This window comes from Podarcis cretensis (assembly GCF_951804945.1).
Source record: "Podarcis cretensis genome assembly, chromosome: Z".
Lineage (NCBI taxonomy): Eukaryota > Metazoa > Chordata > Lepidosauria > Squamata > Lacertidae > Podarcis > Podarcis cretensis.
In genome coordinates, this window is record NC_137184.1 from 19,811,824 (window position 1) to 19,839,747 (window position 27,924).

General features: G+C 43.7%; 1 protein-coding gene across 3 annotated transcripts; it reads right to left on the minus strand.

Annotated features, from left to right (window-relative positions):
• Nucleotides 1-28: 28 nt before the first annotated feature.
• Nucleotides 29-27,827, minus strand: LOC307207492 (diacylglycerol O-acyltransferase 2-like). Of its 3 annotated transcripts, none has more exons than XM_079961435.1 (9): nucleotides 27,533-27,827; nucleotides 23,072-23,280; nucleotides 12,588-12,716; nucleotides 11,125-11,232; nucleotides 9,165-9,235; nucleotides 8,213-8,417; nucleotides 6,675-6,849; nucleotides 4,185-4,387; nucleotides 29-2,769 (listed from the first exon to the last, which is right to left on the minus strand). In XM_079961435.1, exons 2-9 carry the CDS (start codon nucleotides 23,109-23,111, stop codon nucleotides 2,615-2,617), a joined length of 1,086 nt encoding a protein of 361 aa, XP_079817561.1. In that variant the 5' UTR covers nucleotides 23,112-23,280; nucleotides 27,533-27,827; the 3' UTR covers nucleotides 29-2,614. The 3 variants fall into 3 exon arrangements, with proteins under 3 accessions (XP_079817561.1, XP_079817559.1, XP_079817560.1); XM_079961433.1 differs by having other exon boundaries at nucleotides 23,072-24,271; XM_079961434.1 differs by lacking the exon at nucleotides 27,533-27,827 and having other exon boundaries at nucleotides 23,072-25,141.
• Between the last annotated feature and the right edge of the window lie 97 nt (nucleotides 27,828-27,924).

Below are 27,924 nucleotides of genomic sequence, written 5' to 3' on the forward strand. Positions count from 1 at the left end.
ATAGGATCAGAATAAATTGATATACAAGTTGGCAAAATGCTGATTTCTTTTATTGACAGTATGCCCAGGCTTTTTATCAGAATGGGTCAGTATGAGAAAACAAATGAGAGGAGAAAGAAAAAAGAAAGTGAAAACACAGAGCCGTTCAAAATGAAACCTCTCCAGGACATCTTCAGAGATTTACATTTCTTCCTTAAATCATCATGTCTGATCATCTGCAAATTTGATTAAGATAAAGACCTCTGCATTCGAGGGACTGACAAATTTGTGAATTTGATCTTCATGGTTAATGCAGAATGTAGCTGGAAAGCACATGAAATATTGTTGTTCTGACCTTGCAAAAGTTGGTGCTTTTGTGGAAAGTCTGTGCTTTTCAGACATTTCTTTACTAAAGTCAGGATAAATTGCTATCTAATTTTGATTCCATTTCAGCAGAGATTTTACTGATTGTTGGCAAAATGTATGTAGAATCTTGTCTCTTGCAGTGACATGCAGAAATTGCACAATCATAATATTGGAAAGAGTTGCAGTCCTCTGGCTTGTTACAGGAATTAAGATAACGTGTTCTATCTCAATTGGGAAGTACCCTCCCAGAGAGAGAAGCTTTTTGAAAAAATCCACCATATAGTCCAGGCCCCAAGTGTCCCTATTTTCCAGGGACATCCCTGATTTGATCCCGGATTGTCCCACTTTTCCTTAGGGTGACCCTATTTTCATTGGAGAAATGTTAGAGGGTATGTGGGATGTCCCTATTTTCATTGGAAAAATGCCGGAGGGTATGGAGTTATCCAACCCCCAAACTGTCTGAAGGCAAACCTGTATAGGGAAGTTTTTTTAAATGTTTAATGTTTTATTATGTTTCTATATATGTTGGAAGCCGCCCAGAGTGGCTGGGGCAACTGAGTAAGATGGGTAGGGTATAAATAGTAAAAATGGAATGGGACGTCCCTGTTTTCATCAGAGAAATGTTGCAGGGTATGTATGCTCTGCACCATATACTTTGCTTGAGTTGGAGGATTTTCAATGCCAATTATACACTGACTTTTCCAGTGTAACTATGACTCCAAACAGGTAATTCGTTTATCCATAATATTATGGCTAGCTTGAGTAACAGTCTCATGGATATTCAAACGATCTTCATAGTGAACCATCTATCTTGCATCTGCTTCTGATCATTCTTAAGCTCTGCCAAGACTTTTCGGATTGGCTTCAGAACTTGTATTTGAGACAGGATCGCTTTCACTAAATCAGTATTCGAGTCCTCCTCCACCACTTTCTTTGACTCAACCAATAGTGACACAGTTGAAGAAGCTACCCCTCATTAGCTCTAGCTCTTCATGGCTATACCTTGTCAGAAGGAAATAATATATTATAGGAGGGTTTTTTTACTGATAACCAGAGTCTTTGTCCAAGCAGCCTGATAATTCAGTAGTTTGAAAGCTTGTTGGTCAGGAGAGAAATGAAAGACATGTTTCACAGCACTACCTCCAAACTGGAAGACTGTTCCCCCCCATTCAATGTTAGATTGGCTCCATTCATGGAGATTCCACTTGGGAATCATAAGAAACTAAGCTCAGACCTGCAACAACTGTTTCAGGCCAAAGTGTCCTGTTTTCACAGTGGCCACCATGGGGTACCTATGAGGAGGATATGAGTGCAAGAGCACTCTCCCCTCCTGTGGTTTCCAGCAACTGATATTCAAAAGCTTCACTGCCTCCGATGATGTAGGCAGAGTACAGCCTTCCCTCCTTCATGAATTTGTCAAACCTTCTTTTGATGATGTCTAGGTTAGAGTAATAAGTATATCTACATGCTGCGTAAAGAAATCCATTGATCCATGTGGCTCAGTATTATCTACTCAGGCTGGCAGTAGTTTTTTTCCTTGTCGTCGACTGGTCAATCCATTTTTTAACAAAACATACATTTATTTATAATAAAACGGAACAAAGTATAATGGCAGATGCCAAATACATAGGGGATAGCCAGAGCTAAGCATATAGGAACAGATTTCCAAAATCAAATGTAATAAATTAATATCACAAGGTGACAACTAACACATGTGGGTTTATCTTATTACTCCAGAACATTATAAAAATACTCCATTTTTAGACACTATCTTGTTGCCTTCCCTCTCTAGTTCTCATCAATTGTGTAAGTTAAATCATGCATACTATGTCCCATATTTTAGTTATCCATTATCCACCTGTCAGGGATTATTTAGTTGTGATTCCTGCATTGCAGAGGGTTGGACTAGATGACCCAACAGGGTACTTTCCAACTCTACAATGTTATGGTTATATGATTCTCTCATGGATGGTGTTCAATTCCCCCCCCCCCCCCATTTTTGTCAAATAATTATTTCTGGCAGCAGGTAAGAGGTGTTGCCTCAATTTCCTGCCCTCTGTTAGCAGTTTCTTTACTGTGGCCAAATAGGAAAATCAGGGAGTCCATGGGCAAAACAGGCAATCCTTTTTAAGGCTATGTTGCTGGGGGACCTGGAACTTCTGCATGGCAAGCATGGGCCTGGTATAAGAGGTGAGGGAGCCCTTGCTGAGGGGCAGGAACCTGTTGGCACCTTTGTCTCCTCCCTCCACCCCCCTTTTGCCAATCTCAGTCATAGGATCCGAAGCTCGGCCGTCTCTGACAACCCATACATGGCTTTGTGGTCGTCAAAGAGCTTGCGGAGAGAACGGATGTACATGGCATGGTAGCGATCCACCATCTCACAGGTTGGGTTCTCCATCCTGGGCACCACCAGGGGCTCTCCAACTAAGGAGGGAAGAAGAAAGAAGAGGCTGAACATGTGCAGAAGAACAAAAAAGGAGGAGGACCTCATAGAATAGGAGAAGTGTAGGGCTGGGGAGATCCACCCAAGGTAATCTAGTTCAACTCACCTGCAAGACCAAGGTGAGATGATGTGGACCCCTCAGGGTACATATGTTACTCTCTCTTTAATTATGCTATTTTAAATGTGCATTTTATATTTGACTTCCTTTAGTAATGTTTTCTTTTGAATTTTTTCTCTTAACTGTGATGAGTTAAATGTGCATTCTGTAGCTGACACCTTTGTAATGTTTAAGATTATATTTTCATTTCCTACTAATTATATTGTTTTGAATGTATAATTTAATATATGACTTCCTTAAGTAATGTTTTATTCTGCATTGTTTTATTTTATGTTTTAATGTGTTGTGAACCGCTTTTAGAATTTTTTTCTTTATAAATATAAAACTGTATAGAAATAAAATGGTTAATAATAATACTACATAGGAAACCACCTTAGACCAAGTCAGACCCTTGGTCCATTAAGCCCAGTATTGCCTACACTGACTGGCAGAATCTCTGCATGGTTTCAGGCAAGGGGACTGTTTCCCAGTCTTATCCAGACATGCTGGCAGAGATTGAACCCGGGACCTTCTGCATGCAGAGCAGATGCTCTGCCACTGAGTTACAGCCTTTCCCCAATGATATACAAACTATGAACCCCATGATGCAATGAGAGATTTCAGATTACAAAACCCATGATTTAGTGAGAGACTACAGACTACTGTGAGCCATAATGCAGTGAGCTACAGCTATTCCATTTGAGAGTGTGGGTGGGTCAAGCAGCGGTGGAGCATATGCCCGCGCTGCCTGGGGCAGGCGGGTGGAGCACCCCCCGAGGGTAGCGTGGCGGACACCCTCCATGAGCCACAGTTCAGGGTTGAGAGGGGTGGGGAAGCGGCTGCCAACTCTCCCCTACTCTCTGCCACTGGGTCAGGCCTGACCCGGCAATGAATGTGGAGCTATTGCGGCCGAGCGCACCTCGCCACCGCCAAGGTGGGATGCTCTCCACTGCCAGGTCAGTAGTGACCCAGCGGCAGAGCTGCTGCTGTTGGGTGTGAGGTGTGCCATGGCCGGGGAGGGTGGGCGGCAGCGCTGCCACCCACTTGTCTGTTCTCCTCCCCCAGATCAAGCCTGACCGGGGGGGGGGGGGAGCAGAACTGCACCAGGCACAGTTGCTGCAGCCAAGGCGGTGTTCCTTCTGGTGTGGAGCTAGGCTATTATGAAGAAGCCTGCTGTGGGGGCTCCTGTTTGCGCCCCCTCTCAAAATTGCCCCTGGGGCCCCCATGTTCCCATTCACACACACACACACACACACACACACACACCCCGCTACGCCTCTGGGGTCAAGAAATACTCACTGACAGTGGTGACTGGTCTGGGGAAAGGAAGGAGTCCCCAGGAACGAACAGAGGAAAATCCCCTTCCATAAAAAAAGCAGGGGGAGAAGCCCAGGATCTTTCTGAATCTGTCCTGGATTCTCCGCATCCAGCTCCCTTCCTTGAAGAGAACCTGCTGGAAAAGGTCATTCTCCCCAAAGGAGAAAGCAGGAACCAGATGGGCCCTTGAAGAAAGAAAGCATGGAGGGATGTTAAGACAGAAACCACCTGAAAACAATCACATACACAGCCCAACAAGACAATGACAAAAATCCACCAACAGCATACAATTCAATATGGCTAACCTGATCCAAAACACCCACCCACCTCACTCACACATGAAAATGAAGATCACCACAGCCAATCACAAATGAACAACCATACCTTAGGCCAACCCCAACCTCTCTCACCACCAAAGGAACACAAGTGAACAGCAAAGAACCTGCACAAGCAACGCTGACACAAAACCCCACATATATTAAGTATACAGTGGTAGCTCGGGTTAAGTACTTACCGTATTTTTCGCCCTATAGGTCGCACTTTTTCAACTCCAAAAATGAAGGGGAAATGTGTGTGCGTCCTATGGGGCGAATGCAGGCTTTCGCTGAAATAATTTTTTTTTATTCATTTCCCCCCCAAAAAACGAGGTGCGTCCTATGGGCCAGTGCACCCTATAGGGCGAAAAATACGGTAATTCATTCCGGAGGTCCGTACTTAACCTGAAACTGTTCTTAACCTGAAGCACCACTTTAGCAAATGGGGCCTCCCACTGCCACTGCTCCGCCAGAGCACGATTTCTGTTCTCATGCTGAAGCAAAGTTCATAACCTGAAGCACTATTTCTGGGTTAGCGGAGTCTGTAACCTGAAGCCTATGTAACCTGAAGCGTATGTAACCTGAGGTACCACTGTAATAGAAACATCGCCACCGGACCCCACCCTCACCCCCTTTCCCCTTCTTTTTCTGAATGTCTCAACAAATGAAACTGTAAAAATGTTACTTGTAGGGGGGAAAGAGAGAGAGAGACATTGCACATACTTTTGTAAATTAAGAAAATCTTTAATAAAAATACTTTTAAAAAAACAACAACAATAAATCATGAGAAAACATGAGATTGTGATTCTTAAACAGCAAGGGGGGGGGGTAAACTAGTTGACTCTTAAGCTCCCTTCCAACTCTACAATTCTATGCTCAAGAGCCCCCTGCCCCAGGAATAAAGAACTCCCCTCAGAAATCTAACACACAAGAATATGAAAAGAGTGTGGCTGCTAGATCAGGCCAAATGGGGCCCATCTAAGTCCAGCATCCTGTTTTCACAGTGACCAAATGCCACTTTGAGAACAGAATGGCCACAGTGGCCAAATGCCATAAGGAATCAAGATAGATTGCCTCTGGGCCTGAAGGTTCCAGAAAAGCTCTGCTGGATCAGGCCAGTGATCCATCTATGTCCAGCATCCTCTTCTCGCAGTGACCGACCAGGTCCCTGTTATTTGCAGCAAGGGTCTGGAAACCAAGCCTTGTGAGGGATGATGGAGGGAGTTGGGGATGTTTAGCCTGGAGATGATAAAGAGGTGCCGTGATAGCCATCTTCAAATATCGAAAGGGTTGCAAGTTTGTTTTCAGCGGCTCTAGAGGGGAGGACCTGAACCAATGGGTTCAAATGACAAGAAAGAAGATTCCGACTCAACATTGGGAAGAACTTTCTGGTGGTGAAAGTCGTTCAACAGTGGGATGGACTCCCTTGGAAGGTGGTGGACTCTCCTTCCTTAGAACCTTTTATACAGAGGTTGGATTGCTGTCTGCAATCGAGGGCCCCCAAAAAACTTAAAAGGGGGGAAAAAACCTGGATGTACATTTTCAAAATATAAGTTTAAAAACAAATAAAATAAAACCTACATACAGCAACAGTGTTTGTGTTGTGTATGGACCTATTAGGTCCATAAATTACTGTATAGAATATATTCAACAACAAAAAACAACAGGGACAATTTGTTGTTGACAAAGGACAGCTGGACATATAAAGAGCCCCATTACTTTCAGTAGCTTAGGGCCTCATCAAACCTAAATCCAGCCCTGACTGTCTGCCAGGAATTCTTGCAGCTGTGACTCCTGCATTTCAAGGAGTTGGGCTAGATGTCCCTTAGGAGACCCTCCTATGATTCTGTGCAGGAGCTACCCACAACTACAACAACCATTATAGTAGCTTCCTTGACCCTCCAGAATCAAAATACACATGCTGCTGAATATTGCTGCCAGAGTTTCATAGAAACATAGAATTATAGAGTTGGAAGGAACGTAACGGGTTGCCTAGTCTAAACCAGGGGCCACTGGTTGGCCAGTGTGGTACCTTTCTTCTGATTCATCTGAAGGACTCTTCAAATGCCACTAGCATCTTAAGTCTCTGGCCATCCTGAGGTCTCTCTGCCACCTGTCAGCTAAGAAAGGAATGTAATGTTCAACTGGTGGTACACACCCATGTCGGAGCGCCATCCGAACAAACCCCTTGCGCTCACTCAGGATCAGCGTTGTCACTCCTGGCCGACAGGAGAGGGCCTCTGCTGCACCACCAACTACAATTGCTACAGCATTCCCAGTCCCATTCCGGGATATGAGGTATTCTATTGCCTTACGGGTCACAGGGAAGAGACCTAAAGGGCCAGAGAATCAGAAGAGAGTTAGAAGTCATCATCATCCCCACCAACTTGCAGGGCTGTTGCATGCCCAAATCATTTCTTCAGCTTTTTAGACCTAAAGGGCTGATGATATAATAAAGAGACATCTGCACAGGGAATCAAATCATAGAATTGCAGGGTTGGACGGGACCATCAAGAGTCATGTAGTCCAACCCCCTGCAATGCAAGAATCACAACTAAAGCATCCATGACAGATGTCCCTCCAACCTCTGATAAAAACCTCCAAGGAAAGAGAGTCCATCACTTTTCAGGGGAGTCCATTCCACTGTTGAACAGCTCTTACTGTCAGAAAATTATTCCTGATATCTCCTTTCATGTAACCTGAATCCATAGGTTCATCCCACACTCTGAAGCAGCAGAAAACAAGCTTGCTCCGTCTTCAATTGGGCAACCCTTTAGATATTTGAAGATGACTCTCATGTCACCTCTAGGTCTCCTCTTCTCCAAGCTAAGCATCCCCAACTCCCTCACCTGTTCCTGACAAGGCTTGGTTTCCAGACCTTTTATCATCTTGGTTACCTCTCTCTGTATGCATTCCAGCTTGTCAATATCATTCTGCCCTGAACTGGACACAGTATTCCAGTTGTGGTCTGCCCAAGGAAGAATACAGTGGTATTATTCCTTTCCTTGACCTTGACACTAGATTTCTGTTGATGCAGCCTAGAATAGCATTAGCTTTTTTGCTACTGCATCACGCTATTGAATCATTTTCAGCTTGTGGTCTACAAAGATCCCTAGATCCTTTTCTCATGTACTACTGGCAAGCCAGGTGTCCCCCATATTTTATTTGTGCAGCTGCTTCTTCCTGCCTAAGTGTAGACCAGAGCTTTCCAAACTGTGTGTCATGACACATTTGTGTGTCAGCTGCAGTGTTTAGGTGTGTCACGCGAATGCTTCCTATACTTTTCCCGGGGCTGGAAAGGGGTTAGTTTAATCTCCAATTTGCTAGTAAAACTGAATACTGTAACTGTGTTGAGAAATGATGCATGTCTAAAAAGTGTGTCACCAACACGAAAATTTTGGAAAGTTCTGCTTTAGATCCTTACTTTTGTCCCTATTGAAATTCAATTTGTTAGTTTGGGCAAAGTCCTCAGATCTGTTAAGGTCATCCTGAATCCCAATCCTGTCTTCTGCAGTATTTGCTACCCCTCCCAGTTTGGTGACATCTGCAAATTGGATGAATATCCCCTCAATTCCTTAATCCAAGACATTTTTACAAATATGTTGAACAAGAGGGCCCAGAACAGAATCCTGCAGCACCCGACTTGTCACCTTTTTCCAGGATCTCAATGGAGACAGCACAGAAGAAGACACTCACCCCCACTCATTAGGTATTCCCTGAAGACAGGCAATCGGAAGTTGCCAGCCAGTGTGGCCAGGAAGGGTTTGATCCCAGGAAACTTTTCATGGAATCCGGTGGCTCGAGTGACAAGGTTGCCGAAAGCTCCAACACAGAGGATCCCATGCGGGTGGATCCCGATGATGTAGTTGTGGCTGGGGAGCAGGTCATGAGTCTTCACCAGCTGAATGATATTAAAGAATGATATTGACAAACTCGACCAAGTGCTCTTAGTACACCAAAAGCTTAACATGTGTCAACAGTGTGCTTCAGCAGCAAAAATTGCTAATGCAGTTCTAGGCTACTTCAACAGAAGTCTAGTGCTCAGATCAAGGGAAGTCATGCGACCACTTTATTCTGCCTTGGTCAGACCACACCTGGAGTCCTGTGTCCAGTTCTGAGCATCTCAGTTTAAGGAGGATATGAAGAAGGTGGGAGGTGTGCAGAGGAGGGCAACCAAGATGGCCTGGAAACCAAGCCTTATTAGGAATGGTTGAGGGAATTGGGTATATTCAGCCTAGAGAAAATGAGAATTAGAGGGAACATGAGAGCCATCTTCAAATATCTGAAGGACTGTTGTATGGAAGACAAAGGCAGCTTCTGTGCTGCTGCTCTGGAGGGGAGGATCCTGATGGATTCAAAGGGCAATAAACAATAACTCAGACTAAAGAATTTTCTGAAGGTAAGAGCCATTTGCAATGGAACAGACTCGCTCAGAAGCTGATGGGCTCTTCTTTACTGGAAGTTTTTAAGCAGAGGTTGGAAGGCCACCTGTCAGGGATTCTTGACCTGTGATGCCTGTGTTGCAGGCAGTTGGACTATATGAGTCATGGGGCCCTTCCAAGTCTACGGTTCTATGATTTTATGGCTTGCAGCCTCACCACGGCTGGGAAGACCCAGAAGCACCCTTGTACCACATACTGGTGCTTACCTGAATCGGAAAATAATCTCGGAAGTAATTCCAGATGGACCAGTTCCGGACCCAAATAGAACTTCTCCCACCTGCAGAAATGGGAAGACAGATTTATTCTAGCCTCTGAGTGCCTCTGAGTGCCTCTGAGTTATAGAACGTGATAATGACTCTAGGAAAAGAAGGAAAAATTAAAAGGGGGGGGGGACAGGAACCATTATACATGGAAACACAAGTCTGCTGTCCAGCAATTGCTGCCACTGACCCCTCCATCTGGGTCTGCTGCAGGTGCCTCAAATTTGGTCTGGGAGGGACTTCCTAAAACGCAAATGGTTTATGGCCTTTATTTATTTCATTAAAATTTGCACCATTTGATTGTTAAAACAAAACAAGCCATCCTCAAAGCGGTTTACAGAGAGAACCAAATAATAAGACCATTGGTTAAAACAGCTGAAAGCAAGTATTTAAAACATTCTAACAATAAAAAAATCAGAAATAAGCTAAAACCAGATTAAAACATACATTAATGTTCTACATGTCTGGGTAGGCTTACCTAAACAAAAATGTTTTTAACAGGCACTGAAAAAGGTACAGGGAAGGTACCTGTCTGATGTCAATAGGCAGGGAGTTCCGAAGTGTAGGTGCTACCACACTAATAGACTGATTTCTTAAAAATGTGGGACTGGGATTATGTGGCACCTGTAATGGTGTCAGTTCTGTGCATCAAAGCAGTCAAGAGGGCTCATATGGGGTAAAACGATCTCTCAGGTAAACTGGTCCTGAGTTTCTAAACCTTTCTAAACCAGGTCATACTTCATACCACCACCACCAATTTGTAAATATATAATCACTGTTGTGTCAATGAAGGTAAAGTCCACCATAGCTATGTGCCTGCCTTTCCAAGTAGCCCAGTGATGTATCGCAGGGGGCTGGACTAGATGACCCTCTGGAGGCCCTTTGCAACTTTCCATGATTCTGTGAAAACAGATATTCATTTTGGGGGCATCTGGTTGGCCACTGTGGGAAAAGAATGCTGGAATGCAAGGGTCATTGCCATGATGCAGCAAGCTCTTCTTGTGTTCTTATGAGTGTCATCCAAAGGAAACCAAACACTGCCTGACCCTGGACCTGTTCACAGGGTCACAGAATCACACAGAGATGGAAGAGATCTGAAAGGGTCATCTAGTCCAAACACCTGTGATGCAGGAACAAAAGTTTGCTTTGGCCCGTCTCTTGCAGAAATGTCACGTTCTGTAGCCTGCCACACAAGAGAGAGCTGCTCTTGTGGGATTCCTCTCTTTGTTGTCAGGTGTGATACTTAGACCTCTGAGGAGTGACGTTGGATGGACTTTGGGTTTGTGACAAAGCTGGGCAAACATTATGGGCTAGGCTGGGAGTACTGTCAAGGAATGCACAGAGTGTTTGCAGTCATGTGGCTGAAACAAACCTCCTGCTAACCTGGTTTCCCTTTTTCCTATCAGTCGGAATGGTCATTCCAACATCTCAGATACAAAGGTGATTCTCGAGTCGTTCATCACAGAATCACAGAATTGTAGAATCCCATTTTTCACCCACAGTGTACAAAAAACATTAGCTGAGGCAAGTCTCCATCATGGAAGCATTAGGAATAATTTTCTGAGGGTAAGAATCATTCAACAGTGGAACGGGCTCCCATGGACTCTCCTTCCTTGAAGTCCTTTAAGCAGCTGGTCAGACGGCCATCTGTCAGGGATTCTTCAGCTGTGATTCCTACATTGCAGGCAGCTGGTCACTACATGATCCTAGAGGTTCCTTCCAACTCTACATAATTATATGATTTCATGGACCTGTGAAAGCAGGGTCCAAAGGGTACTACTGTGGCAACCACCCTCAGTTAATGTTCAAGGAGAACAAAATGCCTAAAGACAAATGCACACACACAAAAAAGAGCTGTACCTTCAAACAAAATCCCTCTAAACAGCCAGGATGCTTCTTCACTCACCATTCTCAGGTGTATTCCAATCATAGATAAGCCAAGCCAGGTAGAGAGCAGAAATGGGCCAGAAACTGGTGAAAGCCAGATAGATAAGGAGAATCAGGGAAACCATCCCTGAGGGAGAGGAAGAAAAAAATAGCTTATTTAGCTCAGTTAAAGCCACTTTATTAATTTATTTATTGCATTTATATCCCATGTGTTATGTGAGACCTTAGCTAAAAGAAGGCTGCAAGCAGCAGCTGAGACACAGAGACATGTTTGATTTCTGCTAGAATCCAGGGCTGTGAGTAAGGAAAAGGCAAGACTTTCTGAGGTATTAATGCTTGTGGCCAGGTTGTATATATGTGTAAATAAACTATAAAGCCAAATGACACCACAGTCTCTGCTGTCCCTCATTCCAAGGAAACTGAACCCTAGGTAAGTGCTTGGAACACCTGGAATTTTGCTTTGCTCAGAGAGGCTTGTAACAATACATACATGCATACATTTACTCATTTACTCATTCATTCATTCATTTTTTCCATTCAATCATTCATTCATTTGTATACTTACTTCGAACTCTATATGGCTCAGGGCTCCTTTGAGAGCCAAACTGGTATAATGGTTAGAGAGCTGGGCTAAGACCCAGAGAGCCAGGCTCTAGTCCCCTGCTCAGCCACAAAGCTCTCTGAATGTGACCTTGGGTAAGTCACCATCTCTCTGCCCAGCCTAATTTACAGGGTTGCTGTGAGGATAATATGAGCTGATCTTTGGCTCTGGGGTCTCAGGGCAACTGTTTGGCCAGAGAGATAGCTTGACCAAAGCACATGTGTCAAATCAGCCATCCCTTTGGAGGTCTTTTCCCATTGTGTTATCCTGGCAAATGTGTATTTTAAACCTCTGTTCTGAATTATGATAGAACTCACAGGTAGAGAAAACTTTTGTTTTATATATCTTTCTAGGAAGGATTGGAAAGGAAAGTGCCCAACAATCACTATGTCACCAATGCAAAGGAAACCGGTTTCTTCACTGTCTCCTCAGTATTCTCCACTCCTGCTTTACTCCTTCAAGGCTCTCAGGTCTTGATTAACAGATTTGTACAGTTGGAAGGGACCCTGAGGGTTGTTTAGTGAAGTCCAACTAAATCTCAACTAAAGCATCTGTGACAGGGCCACCTGTGAGGTGGGTTAGGCCAAAAAGCAGTGGCTGGCTGGCCCCCAAACTTCCCCAATTGACTTCATGGCTGAGGGGGGATTTGAAGTCTGATCGCGCAGGTCCTAGTCTTATTTAATCCTCACAACTGCCCTGTGAGGTACGTTAAGGTGATGGGCAGTGACTGGTCCCCATGATCACACCCAGTGCATTTTGTAGCCGAGTAGGGATTCAAACCTTGGTCTCCCAGGTCCTAGACCGAAACTCTAACCACCACATGACACTGTCCATTTTCTCAAGGTGGCCATCAGTCAGAAAAAGAGTCACATTCTACTCACCCAGCATCAAGAAGCTGAAAATCCACTGGAGGACTGACAGGAGCTGGAGGCCAGCCAAGAAATCTTGTTTTGAAGGCCATGGCACAGCCAGCAGCATGCGGAGAGCAGCCTGGATGCTGGCATGGATCCCTGGAAAGGAAAAGGACACCCAGACCAGGTTGCACTGACCTGTTTGCTCAGCTTTTCTCCACCCTCCCACCATTGGGAGACGCCCTCAGTGACTGAACCAATCCCCAGAAACATCTGGTGGATTCCACCCTTGAGAAAAGCAGGTTGCGCCATCCAGTGTCATACAGACAACAGGAGCATGCAGGACAAAGGGCAGGAAAGGTCATGGGCAGAATCACCCCTCTTTACCTAGGAAGGCAGCCAGCCAGCCAGCCAGCCAGCCAGCCAGTAACACGTATGCTGCTTAAGCATGGCATTTCAGCAAACAGAGACACCTGGCATTTCTGTGTGCATCAGCAGCCCGCCAGCCAGCCAGCGACACGTATGCTGCTTAAGCATGGCATTTCAGCAAACAGAGACACGTGGCATTTCTGTGTGCATCAGCATTCAATGCGAAAAGGATCTCAGGGGTCTTAGTAGACCACAAGCTTAAAGTGAGTTGCAGCAGCAAAAATAGCTCATGCAAATCTCAGCTGCAACGATGGAGTTCTTGTGCCCAGCTCAAGGGAAGGAATAGTCGTACAAGGATTGCCCATCTACAGAACTAAGCATACACTCTAATAGAGTCTGCCCCGAAGAATCATATAACTGTAGAGTTGGAAGGTGTCCCCAAGGGTTATCTAGTCCAATGTCTGCAATGCAGGAATCACAGCTAAGGAATCTCTGATAAACGAGCATTCAGACTCTGGTTTTAAAAAATCTAACGGAGTCCACCACCTTCCACAGTCATCTGTTCCTCTGTCAAATGGATCTTACCATCAGAAAATCATACCCAATGGAATCTTTCTTGTTGTTCGGGTCTCCTTCATTGGTTTGGGTCCTACCTTCTGAAGCACCAGAAAACAAGTTTGCTCCATCTTCCTCTGTGTATCACTTAAGGTATTTGAAGATGGCTATCATCAGTGCTATCTTACTAGAAAAAGAGGTGCCGGAATTCACCATGAACACCTCTCTTGTACTCTTAGAATAGCAACATTTGGTGCCCACCTGAGAGTGGCTGGAACTGAGTTCCATCTGAAAAAAATCCCTGGCTCTCATATATCCTCTCAGTCTCCTCTTTTCTAGGCTAAATAACCTAAACTCCCTCAACCGTTATTCCTAATGCTTGGTTTCCAGACCCTTTATTTTCTTGGTTGCCCTCCTTTGCATACTTTCTAGCTTGTCAATATCCTTCTTAAATTGTGGTGCCTAGAACTGTACACAGGACTGCCAGTGAGGGCTGACCATTGCAGAATAGAGTTCCTTTAATTTAGACACACATCTTCTGTTGATGCCACCTAGATTCACATGGGGGATTTGCTGCTATGTCACACTGTTGCTTCATGTTAAGCCTGAAGTCTACCTAGACTCTCAAATTCTTTTCAAGCCAGATGTTCCCACATCCCATAATTGTGCATCTCCTTATTCCTGCCTAAGTGTTGACTCTTTTCCTAGATTCTTGTATTGCCACATCCCAGCAGTGTGAAAACAATGATGAAGAAAAGGGTTGGCGACCCAAGAATAAGTTCACCCTGGCCCGCCACCTGCCCTTGGGATGGTGGGTGGGAGGGTGGTGTCCAACTCTGGCAGCCAGAAATAGTGGCATGATATGAACTGATATTTGTTCAGACAGTTGGCAGGAGGATAAAGGTGAGAGTAAGGAAGGTCAGGGCAGATGATAGAGATGCAAACAGGCATTGCTTTGCATAAAGGATCATAGAATTACAAAACTGTAAAGTTGGAAGGGACTCTCAGGGGGTCACCTAGTTTAACCCCCTGTAATGCAGAAATTGCTTTAAAAAATTAGAGTTGTAGAGCTGAAAGGGACCTCTCCAGCACAGGGGGCTATAGGTACTTGAATTTCCTACTAAAAGCCAGGTGCCATCTATGAATTGAATGAACCATACAATTGTAGAATTGTAGATTAAGCAGGGAACTGCTGTTAAGCTTGCATGGCATCAGGGACCCAGTTCTGATATTGTGCTTTATCCTACAGTTTTAAGCCTAAGGAGAAATGCAAGGGGATAAAGTTGAAAGACTCTGAGGATCATGGGTTGAAGATATTATATGTATCATCCCATGGAAGGATGATGATATTAAAGCTCTAATGCTTCCTAAAAATGAACAACATTGATCGTGTATTATAATATACTAATGTTACCATAAGATTGCATTTCTGGTTCTAAGGCCAAGTATAGTTTTCATCTATCTCAACCAATACAACAATTAGGGGAGCCAATTAAAACAAGTAGAGGATTTATCTTTGTCCTTTGGTGATTTGGGGGAGGGGGTATCATTGTTTGCAGAATCCCAGTGAATAAACCGACCAGTAAAACAAAGGTGCAGATCTTTTCTGTACAAACATTGGAATGAATTGGGTGAACTGTAAATGCTTCGGATGTGAGTCTTCACACCAAGATATTTTGCAAATGCCTTAAAAAAAAAAAAAAAAACAGTGCCGCAGAATTGCACATATCCATCTTGATTTATATAAGAAAATGGCAACTGCAGAGAAGGGCTGCAGAGAAGGGCTGCACCATTCCCAGAGTGATTTAACAGACAATTCCTCATTCCAGGGAATTATAACTTTGGGACGGGGATAAAGGCCTCCTATAGCAACACTTAGAACTCTGGACAAACTACAGCTCCCAGGATCCTCTGGTGAGAGGGTATCTGGGGGGAAGCCATAACTGTTTAGGCTGGTTATCTGCGAGGTGAGGAAAGTGGAAAGTGGAAACTTCTAGACTGCAAAGCATGAGAAAAGATATACCAACAACAAAAGAAAGGAAATGACACCTCCTACCTCCAAAAATGAATGTTCTTATGCATATCCAATTAACCATACCTCCATCAGAAAATGGTACCAGGTGCTATTTTCACACACACACACACACACAAACGGAAGGAGAATTGCACTGACTAAGCTTCTGTCCTAAGCAGAGGAAAACTAAATGATGCCATAGTTTTTGAGCAGTTATACTGGTGAAAGTGGCACAATTCAATATCTTTTCCCTGTTGATGACCTAAGGGCTCAGATCAACCAAGGCACAGAAAATAATACCTCAGATCCATACAAAATGCCAGGAGTAAAAAGGACACCCTCAAACATGACAGTGATGAACTCCCCTTTGAGATATTCACATGGATAAATAAAAGGAATTTCAGTTGGCCAGAAAGAACATAAAGTGAAAGCCTTTGCAGATGACTTAGTACTAACTATAGAAGAACCATTAAATAATGCCAAAGAAGTTATTAAAGAAATAGAACAATTTGGACAAGTAGCAGGTTTTAAATTAAACAAAAGCAAGACTAAAATATTAGTTAAAAATATGAAACAAGACTTGGTTGCTATGTTGCAGCAAGGAATTGGTATAGAAGTAGTTTAAAAAGTTAAGTATTTAGGAATATGGTTAACCACAATGAACATAGATTTATTTCAAAATAACTATACACCGGTGTGGAATGGAATTAAGAGAGACATGGAAATATGGGGAAGAATGAAATTATCATTTGGGGGAAGGATTTCAACTATAAAAATGAATGTGCTACCAAAGATGTTGTTTTTGTTTCAATCAATTCCTATAATCAAGGGGGCAGCAATTTTTAAAGAATGGCAAAAAGCAATTTCAAGATATGTCTGGCAGGGGAAGAAACCAAGAATACAATATACCGGTAAGTTGTTAACAGATGTTAAAGAAAGAGGGGGCTTCGCCCTGCCAGACTTGAAGTTGTACTATGAAGCGGTTGGTTAAAGGAATGGATGCTGTTAAGAAATATAGATTTGCTGGATTTAGAAGGTTATGACAATAGATTTGGTTGGCATGCATATCTATGGTATAATAAAACAAAAATCCATAAAGGATTTGGTAATCACATATTTCGAAGATCTTTATATGAAGTATGGGACTGGCATAAAAACTTATTAGAACATAAAACACCGTGGTGGTTATCTCCATTAGAAGCTATGATTATGAAAAAGATAAATATGAGTAAAAATTGGATTACCTATGAGAATTTGTTGTGGGGGAAAGGAAATAAATGGAAAATGAAACCATATGAAGAAGTTAAAGAATATGTAAATGATTGGTTGCACTATTGCCAAGTCAATGAAATATATAAAGAGGATTTAAAGGAAAAAAGGATTTGATGATAAAAAATCAAAATTTGAAATAGAAATATTAAACAATGAATGTAAAGCAATGTCTAAAATGTATAAAATACTGCTGGAATGGCATTTGAAAGATGAGGAAGTGAAATTGGTAATGATGCATTGGGCAAAAGACTTTGGATATAATATACAGCTTGAAGAATGGGAAAGGTTGTGGAATGAAAGGATAAAATTTACAGCCTATAATGCTTTGAAAGAGAACATGATGAAAATGATGTTTATATGGTATATTACACAAGTGACATTAGCTAAAATGTATAAGACAAATAATAAATGTTGGAAATGTAAAGAAAAAGAAGGAACATTTTATCATATGTGGTGGGAATGTAAAAAAGTAAAGAACTTCTGGGAAATGATATATAATGAGTATGCAACAGCAGCAGCAAGAATACTCATCGCGAAGTATTGGAAGACACAAGATTTACCCACCTGGGAAGAATGGCAGATGAAAGTGATGGACTATATGGAACTGGCAGAAATGACTGGCAGAATCCGAGACCAAGGTGAAGAGTCGGTGGAAGAAGATTGGAAAAAAATTAAAGTTTATCTACAGAAACATTGCAAAATTAAGGAATGTTAGAAGGATGTTGGAATGAAGCAATGTGCTTTTAGCAGAAATGATATAAAGGATTAGGTAAAAATGCATTTGTTAATTGGTGAAAGACGAGAATGTAAAATTACAGTATATTAAGATAAATTAATAGGATAAAAACAAAGCTGGAAAGGATTTGCTGAAATATCTAATTGAACTAGAATACAAAAAAGGGAGGTGTGAGGAGGTCAAGGAAATAAGCAAAGGAAAGAAAGTTATGTAAAGGTTTGATCTGTGTTGTTGTTTTTTAATTGCTTGCATTTTTTCTGTCTTTTCTTGTTTTTCTCTTTTTTCTTTTTTCCCTTTGTAATCTTTAAAAGTTGAATAAATATTATTTATAAAAAAAATATATATAATGAGATGAAAAAGATCTTGAAATATACATTTTTTAAAAAACCAGAAACATTTTTACTTGGTATTATAGGTCAGGACATTAATAGGCAAGATTTTAAATTGTTTTTATATGCAACAACTGCGGCAAGAGTATTGTTAGCCCAGAAATGGAAACAAGAAGAAATTCCGATGAAAGAAGAATGGCAGATGAAATTAATGGACTACACAGAACTGGACAAAATGACAGGAAGGATTCGAAACCTGCGGGACCAGAGATTTATAGAAAATTGGAAGAAATATATGAATTATTTGAAGAGCAACTGTAATCAACAAATTACGCTAGTAGGACTACAAGAAGTTTTGTAAGGAGAAATATACAAAGTGTTACAAAGTAGAAAAAGATGGAGATATTGGTTATGAGTTTGAAACGTAATAGGGAAGATAAGAAATGCATACAGAGAGATTAGATTGGAAAATTTTCAGACAGGATTGATGGAAGTCAAAAATTTGAATAAGATGTAAAAGTATGTTTAATTACTGTTGAAAATGATTTGTTAAAAAAACTAATAAAAAATTATATATATATAAAGAGAGATATTCACATGGATATTTTGATAGCCTCATATCACAGAATTATAGGGTTGGAAGTGCTCAAAATTGTCATCTAGTCCACCCCCTGCAACGCAGACATCACAGAGTCACTAACAGATGGCAAGCCAACCTCTGTTTTAAAAGCTCCAGTGGAAGAGAGTCCACCACCATCTGAGAGAGTCAGTTCTGCTGTTGAACAGCTCTTACTCTCCTGGGGTTTTGGAGACTGAAATTTGGTTCAAGGATGCCCCTCAATGGCTAATGCACTGGAGGCAGCCAGGGGGTTGATTCCTTGAAAAAAAGAGCACTAATGAAAAGTCCACAGGAGACAAGGACTTGGGAGCAGCTCCCAGGCTCTGGGAGACCATAAGCCTCCAGCTTCGGAGAGAAGAGGACCTTCACACCCTCCCCAAAGAATGTTCCAAAATTTCACAGAGCATATGGGAAGCGGATCCAAGATGTCCAAACTCTCCCTGGCCCGCTCAATAAATATGTACTCCCTGCATAGCCCAGGACCGATGCAAAGGCTATATGGCTGCAGAAACAAAATATCATTTGAGCATCCCCACCTTGACTCCACTGAGCCAAGTACTCCGACTCAGAGATGCAGGTGAACAAGGTTGGCCACAGGTTGGGGCTGGGTCCAGGATCTTATCCCATCTAAGTGGTCATAGAGCAGGAGCAAAGCATCAAAGCACTGGAGCTTCTGCTAGGCTTGAGCCAGGGTGAGGACAGAAAGGGGGTACCCAGAATGAGCAAGGGAGGTTCCGAGAAACTTAACCTAGGCAGCTGGCTCAGGTGATGAGACAGAAGCCCAGTTCTGCCCCCAAGTAGTAGAAGTTCTTGAGCCCAGGCAAGGGGGGTCCAGTCAGAAGGTGAGAGGCAGCGCCAAGGAGTCTGGGAGCCCAGAGACTGGGAGGCCTCATGTGGCATCATCAATTTTGCCAAGAGGATCTGAACATCACTGACTGGTATGGTTCTGAGTCCCAGATATTGTGGGGTGTTCTTCAACCTGTTAAGACCCTCGGGCGTCCAATGCACCCCTGAGATTTCTTGCAATAAGATCTGAAAATTTTCAGATGGGGTCTCTCTCATCAGTAAGGGATTTTAATGCCTGTTTTCAAAAGGTGTTAAAAGCTCTGGTCATTTAAGCTTTGATTTCTGGTAACACTATGAAGTGGGTTACTGGAAGGTTGAATGGAGCGTGCTTGTTTTCTACTGCTCCAGAGGATAGGACCCAAACTGATGGATTCCAGCTGTAAAGAAGAAGAGTCCAGCTCTGGCAGTAAAAGCCATTTGACAGTGGAATGGACTCCCTCAAAAGCTTAACATGAGGAAACAGTGTGATCCAGCAGCGAAGAAAGCTAATGCCATACTAGCCTGCATTAATGGAAGACTAGAGTCCAGATCAAGGGAAGTACTGCATTAGCCTGAATATAAGGCTCACTTTTCCCCCAAATTCCAAACGTGAAAAGTTAAAGTGCGGCTTATATTTGCAACATTACGGTATGCAGCAAGGAGCGCAAGGCAAACAGCGCCAGGAGCATGGCGAAGCAGTGCCTGCCCCACGCGTAGTGCCCCATCCTCTCAAGAAGGAGCAAGGAAGGGAGCTGCTTATATTTGTGTGTTTTTTTCTTTTTTCTTCTCCAATTTTCAAGGTCCTGCTTATATTCGGGTATGGCTTATATTCGGGCCAATATGGTAATAGGTAAAGGTAAAGGTAAAAAGCAGAGACATCACCTTGCCAACAAAGGTCCGTATAGTTAAAGCCATGGTTTTCCCAGTAGTGATGTATGGAAGTGAGAGCTGGACCATCAAGAAGGCTGATCGCCAAAGAATTGATGCTTTTGAATTATGGTGCTGGAGGAGACTCTTGAGAGTCCCATGGACTGCAAGAAGATCAAACGTATCCATTCTTAAGGAAATCAGCCCTGAGTGCTCACTGGAAGGACAGATCGTGAAGCTGAGGCTTCAATACTTTGGCCACCTCATGAGAAGAGAAGACTCCCTGGAAAAGACCCTGATGTTGGGAAAGATGGAGGGCACAAGGAGAAGGGGACGACAGAGGACAAGATGGTTGGACAGTGTTCTCGAAGCTACAAACATGAGTCTGACCAAACTGCGGGAGGCAGTGGAAGACAGGAGTGCCTGGCGTGCTCTGGTCCATGGGGTCACGAAGAGTCGGACACGACTAAACAACTAAACAACAACAACAACAAAGGTAAAGGTACCCCTGCCCGTACGGGCCAGTCTTGACAGACTCTGGGGTTGTGCGCCCATCTCACTTAAGAGGCCAGGGGCCAGCGCTGTCCGGAGACACTTCCGGGTCACGTGGCCAGCGTGACGAAGCGGCTCTGGCCAGAGCCAGAGCCAGAGCCAGAGCCAGAGCCGCACACGGAAACGCCGTTTACCTTCCCGCTGGTAAGTGGTCCCTATTTATCTACTTGCACCCGGAGGTGCTTTCGAACTGCTAGGTTGGCAGGCGCTGGGACCGAGCAGCGGGAGCGCACCCCGCCGCAGGGATTCGAACCGCCGACCTTTCGATCGGCAAGCCCTAGGCGCTGAGGCTTTAACCCACAGCGCCACCTGCGTCCCAATATGGTAATAGTCTTGCTCTATTCTGCCTTGGTCAGACCACACCTGGAATACTGTGTCCAATTCTGGACACCACAAGTTAAGAAGGATATTGACAAGCTGAAACATGTGCATAGGTAGACAGCCAATATGATCAAGGGTCTGGAAACCAAGCCTTATGAAGAACAGTTAATGGAGTTGGCATGTTTAGCCTGAAGAAGAGGAGACAGAGAGGAGATATGATAGCCATCTTCAAATATCAAATATCTAAAGGGCTGTCACATGGAGGATGGAGCAAACTTGTTTTCTCCTACTCTGAAAGGCAGGACCCGAACCAATGGATTCAAGTTACAAGAAAGGAAATTCCAACTAAACATCAAGAATAACTTTCTGACAGTAAGAGCTGTTGGACTCCCTTGGAAAGTGGTGGACTCTCCTTTATTGGAGATTTTTCAGCAGAGATTGGATGGCCATCTGTCACAGATGCTTTAGCCAAGATTCCTGCATTGCAGGGGGTGGACTAGATAACTCTTGATGGTCCCTTCCAACTCTAAAAAAAAAAATTATTATTCCATCTCACAAGCATGGCCAAGTTGTGGCTGGCTGAAGGTCCCATCCCCACTTCCCCACATCCTACCTGCAGGAGAGGGAAGTTTGCAGAATTTTAGCCCATCTGGTCTCTCAGAGCCCATCCTGTCCTACTGTGACTGATAAGGAAAGTCTTTGGTCAAGGTCTTTCCCGCCTCTTGGCCTCGAGACTCCCACATCGGCATTTTATTTCCTCATGGCTAAAATATGGTGAAACATTAACCACTGCCACAGATGTCACAGCCCAATATGGACTAAAATAATGAAGGAGGTTGCCAACCAATCCCCTCTTAGAGAAAAGTACTTAACTTAAAAACTCAGGAGCTAAACAGGGAGGGAGGGAGGAATCACAGAATCCTGGAATTGTAGGGTTGGAAGAGATACCGAGGGTATTCTAGTCCAATCCCCTGCATTGCAGGAATCTCAAGTAAAGCATCCATACATAAAACCAACATCTGCTTTAAAACCTCCTAGGAAGGAGAGTCCACCACCTCCCGACGAAGTTCATTCCATGATCAAACAGCTCTTACCGTCAGAAAGTTCTTCTCGATGTTTATTTGGAATCTCCTTTCTTGTCATTTGAATCCATCATTTCAGGTCCAACCCCCCAGGGCAGAAGAAAACAAGCTTGCTCCATCTTCTGTGGGGCAACCCTTTCAATATCTGAGGTTGACTCACATATCACTTCTTAGTCTCCTCTTCTCCAAGCTAAACATGCCCAACTCCTTCACTCATTCCTCACAAGGTTGGGTTTCCAGACTTTTTATCATTTTGGACACCCTCCTCTGCACACGTTCCACCTTGTCAATATTTCTCTTAAATGGTGGCACCCAGAACTGGACACAGTGCTCCAGGTGGGGTCTGACCAAGGCAGAAAAAAGAAGTATTATGACTTCCCTTGATCTGGACACTAGACTTTTGTTGATACAGCCTAGAATAGCACCAGTTTGTTTTTGTTCAGCTTGTGGTCTACAAAATCATTTTTGCACTTTCAAGTCTGGTGTCCCCATCCTATGGCTGTGCATCTGATTATTCCTGCCTAAGTGCAGACCCTTACACTAGTCCCTTTCATTCATCTGCAAGGTGCTGTGGCACTGAATGGACAAATGCTCATCAGGAAGCCATCTGCTTGCAAGACAGAATAGGTGGTTTCCTGAATCAAGATAAATAACATCCATAGCATCTCTACAATCTGTAAAGGTTGCCATCTGATTTCTTTTTTTAATGCAATTGTATTTTTGTTAAACTGGTTAGAAATACACTTCAATCTTCCCTGGGATCAATCCCAGATCACCAGATTCCATCCACAGACATTCCTAAAACCCTTGAGACTCATTTTGTGCCCCCAAATCAAAATGTGTTGCTCAGGAAACAGCCAGCTGTTGCACAATTACCATGAAAACACACATCACCCAATGATTTTTTTTAAAGGGAACTTTTTGGTAGACATATTTGCTATAGCTTTAAATCTTATGCTGGCTTTTTCCTTACCACTCTGGTTTTGGAAATATGCAGCAATGAGAGTCTTCATGGCGATCTCAGACACCCGGACACCCTTTTGCAACCTTTCTCAGACTTCGGTCTGGCGGGGTTTGCAAAGCAATGAACTCTGGAGTTAAGCTTTTGACCACATTCAGGCTCCAGGACAGCTAAACTAGGAGGAGGGGTGAGGCAGTGAACAAATCCTGATCCTGCTTCCTCTTTGAAAAAAAATAAATAGGTGAGGTAGGACAGGGAAACACAGAGGTTCAGAGAACACAGGATGTAAAACGGGTAAATCAAAGATGACTCTTTTTGTAAAGGACCCAGTGAAAGTGTTTTAATTCCTTAAGAGTTACATGAAGGATTTAGCAGAAGATTCGGGTGTAAAATGTAGTCCCTGGGATCTCCGTGGAGGAGGTTTAGAATAATAGAAATGTAGAGTTGGGATTGATGCCAAGGGTCATCTAGTCCAACCCCCTGCAATGCAGTAAACATAGTTAAATTTTTAAAAGGCAGCCAATTTCATCCCATTGTTGAATTCTTCTCCTCAAACCAAATTCCATGTTTTGGCTGAAATGCAAGAGAGAGGAAAGGAAAAAACAAACACCCATCTCTCCTGACAAATCTTAGGGCAGAAAGCCATTCAGCCCCCAATTAATTAATTGCTTGTGGGTTTTTAAGCAGAGGTTAGATGGCCATCTGTAAGATTGTTGAGCTATGATTCCTGGACTGGAGGGACTAAATGATCCTTGGGGTCTCTTCCACCTCTACTATTCTATGGTTCTGCATTAGTGGAGATAAATGACTAGGATTGATGGGCTTTAACAAGGATTAGACAAATGTGTGGAAAACAATCTATGCCTCTTAACTGGAATCAAAGCTTTCTGTTTAGCAGTATTAAACATATCTCTCTTCTTACAATATAACAGAGATTTGACAGATCATTCCCATAATATTGTTACACACCACCCCAATCTCCACGGCTGTGCAAGATTCCAGGGGTTACAGGCATTTATCCCAGGCTCACGTGTCCTTTGAAATGAGGCACAGCAGAGACAGTGGTGTCTTTATTATGTAAGCAATCCCCATTTTGCTTGGGGGACTATTTTCTGGGTCATCATGTATGTTGGCAGAGCGCACATAAGCCCACCCTGATCTGCTGTGCTCTCTTCTGGATCCAAAACTGGTCTATGCATGCATGTACACGTACTGTGAAAGCACACAAAATAGGAGATTTCATGTTTATAGTTTACTTACATATACAGCGGTACCTCTGGTTACATACTTAATTCGTTCCAGAGGTCCGTTCTTAACCTGAAACTGTTCTTAACCTGAAGCACCACTTTAGCTAATGGGGCCTCCTGCTGCTGCCGCGCCGCCGGAGCACAATTTCTGTTCTCATCCTGAACCAAAGTTCTTATCCCGAGGTACTATTTCTGGGTTAGCAGAGTCTGTAACCTGAAGTGTATTTAACCTGAAGCATATGTTACCAGAGGTACCACTGTATATGCAACCTGAGCATACTACGGAGGGGTTAAAAGCATTACACTCAAAACGGGTTCTCACTCTCTTGTCGGCTGCAATGTTGGGTCCAAAATTGCAAGCCCACAATTGTGCTCTGACCCCGCTTTCTCTAGATGACAGACTGCTTTCCAAATGTTAACTAACTTTCTTTCAGCTTACATCACCGCACACTCCAATTCCGCCCCTCCCTCCTGAAACTCTGCCTTTTTTGTCTCTTACTATCTCTCAATCCAGGGGCAGGCTCCACCCTTCTGCCTCCAGCAGAGAGTTTTTGCCTTGTTGATTGTCATCACACTGTCTTTGTTTGCTTAATGACTCAGGCTGGCCTGGACGCAGGAAGATTTGTTTGGCCTGTATTTTACACTGCTAAACACAGTGTCCAGCAATCAGAACTTAGGAGACTCCGGGCACCCCACAAATTCATAAAAATATGCACAAAAGGAGGCTCTGGGGGCTTTCGGTGGGTCAAGGCCAGAGCCTCTGATAACAACAACAACAACAAATATATTTTTATACCCCGCCCATCTGGCTGGGTTTCTCCAGCCACTCTGGGTGGCTTCCAACAAAATATTAAAATACAATAGTCTATTAAACATTAAAAGCTTCCCTTAACAGGGCTGCCTCCAGATGTCTTTTAAAGTCTGGTAGTTGTTTTTTCTCTTTGACATCTGGTGGGAGGGCGTTCCACCGGGCGGGTGCCACTACCGAAAAGGCCCTCTGCCTGGTTCCCTGTAACTTGGCTTTTCGCAGCGAGGGAACCGCCAGAAGGCCCTCGGCACTGGACCTCAGTGTCTGGGTAGAAAGATGGGGGTGAAGACGTTCCTTCAGATATACTGGACCGAGGCCGTTTAGGGCTTTAAAGGTCTGCACCAACACTTTGAATTGTGCTCAGAAACGTACTGGGAGCCAATGTAGGTCTTTCAAGACTGATGTTATGTGGTCTCGGCGGCCACTCCCAGTCACCAGTCTAGCTGCCGCATTCTGGATTAGTTATGTGGTCTCAGCGGCCACTCCCAGTCACCAGTCTAGCTGCCGCATTCTGGATTAACAGTAGTTTCCAGGTCACTTTCAAAGGTAGCCCCACATACAGCGCATTGTAGTAGTCCAAGCGAGAGATAACTAGAGCATGCACCACTCTGGCGAGACAGTCTGCGGGCAGGTAGGGTCTCAGCCTGCGTACCAGATGGAGCTGATAAACAGCTGCCTTGGACACAGAACTGACCTGCACCTCCATAGATAGCTGAGTCCAAAATGACTCCCAGGCTGCGCACCTGGTCCTTCAGGGGCACAGTTACCCCACTGAGGACCAGGGAGTCCTCCACACCTGCCTGCCTCCGGTTCCCCAAAAACAATACTTCTGTCTTGTCAGGATACAACCTCAATCCATTAGCTGCCATCCATCCTCCAACCACCTCCAGACACACAGGACCTTCACCACCTTCACTGGTTTTGAGCTGAAAGAGATGTAGAGCTGGGTACCATCTGCATACTGATGAACACCCAGCCCAAACCCCCTGATGATCTCTCCCAGCGGCTTCATATAGATGTTGAAAAGCAAGGGGGAGAGGACACCCTACAAGTGAGAGCCTGGGGGTCTGAACACTCATCCCCCACCACCACTTTCTGAACACGGCCCAGGAGGAAGGAGCGGAACCACTGTATAACAGTGCCCCCTGACTATTGGTTTAAAAACCAATATTGGTTTTAAACCAATAGACTAGTCTGACTATTGGTTTAAAAACAGGAAAGGAATTTTTAAAATGTTGCATAAATGGAGCAAAATTCAGGCAAATAGTAAAAGAAATAAATATGCATCCTGACACTGATGCTAGTTTAAGATACAGAACTTTGATGCTATTCTTTTTTTACTGAAAAAATGTGACTTAACCCAGTGCCAGTGTGACAGTCAGAGTGTTGGGCTAGGACCTGGGAGAGACCAAGTTTCAAATCCTGCTACTTGCCCATGTTTACTGAGCACCACCTTGGGAGTCAGTCACTGCCTCTCAACCTAACCTACCCCACACAGTGTTGTTGTGAGGGCAAAATGAGAATGGTGAGAATATGCCAGAGTTCTGATAGCCCAGAAATGGAAAACACCGGAATTACCAACTATGAAGGAGTGGCAGACAAAGATGGTTGAATAGGCGGAATTAGCAAAACTGACCCATAGGATTTTTAGTCAGGAGGAAACAAGGTACCAAAAAGAATGGAGTAAATTTATGGTCTATATAAGTGAGAACTGTAGAAATTTGAAGACGTTAGCAGTACTGAAATAAAACTTATGTCATGGCTTAGTTACTACTAAGGAACTGTGGATTAGATTGGAATAAGAAAACCTGCAGAAGGGAAGGAGGGAAGTCAACTGCTCCACGGAGTATAAAATAAGACAGATGTAAAAAGATTTGAAATATCTGTGTATTTTGTTGGTGTTGGTGTATTTGAAATGAAAACTTAATAAAAAAGCATTTTTTAAAAAAGAGAGAGAATGGTGAGAATAATGTATGCTGCCTTGAGCTCCCTGAAGGAAAAGTTGGGATAGAAATGTAATCAATATTGAAATAAATAAATTTGTACCCTTCGTTTTCCACTTTGTAGAAGTGTGGTTTTATTATTGGAGATACACTCTTGAAAGCCATGATTATGGATCTGAAGCATAAATTGTAGCTCCTGTGGTTTTGACCGACAAAAAATTAATCAGGATTCAGGAAAAGTCACGTTCACTTTCTTGCTGATTCAGCAGTTTCATGTGGGATTTTATATTTTCTGACTCGCCGATCAAATAGAGGTGGACCCCCATTCGGCAATTCCTGCGATGGCAGAGATTCCTGCATTGCAGGAGGTTGGACTAGATTACCCTCCGTAGCCTTGCACCTCTGCAATCCTATAATACTATGGATCTGTATTAGTGGAGATGGTAGAATAGCAACAACAATAACAGTATAATACCTGGGAGCCACCTTCGTGGGATTAATATCCTGAAAGGTGGTGTAATGTTAACAATAACAGCGCCTAACGTCCATCTACCTTTCTCAGCCTACAACTCCCATCAGGCCCCGCCAGCGCTACCACCGCCCCCACCAGTCCAGCGCCGCCCAATCAGCCCGCCGGCCGTGCTAGCCAATGGGAGTTATAGTCCAAATTCCCAGGTTGGGGAAGGGACGCTGTCTCTCACTGTCATATTTCAAAACTTGGGGGAACATAGTGTGCGTGTGACTCAGAGTCGTGGGGGAGTAAAAATTCGGCTCTTTCTTTCCCCACCAGCGGCCCCGCGCCCTGCACCCCGCCTCTGGCTTCAGACCAAGGCCTCCTTAGTTGCTATGACAACAGAAGCTCCTGAA

Excerpts from the sequence above, each read along its gene's own strand:
- LOC307207492 (XM_079961435.1), bottom strand. The coding sequence starts at position 23,111 with ATGAAGACTCTCATTGCTGCATATTTCCAAAACCAGAGTG. Across the intron at positions 12,717-23,071 it reads ATATTTCCAAAACCAGAGTG|GGATCCATGCCAGCATCCAG; the intron begins GTAAGGAAAAAG and ends TTTCCTTTCCAG. Across the intron at positions 4,388-6,674 it reads CGGATGGCGCTCCGACATGG|GGCCCATCTGGTTCCTGCTT; the intron begins GTGTGTACCACC and ends TCTTTCTTCAAG.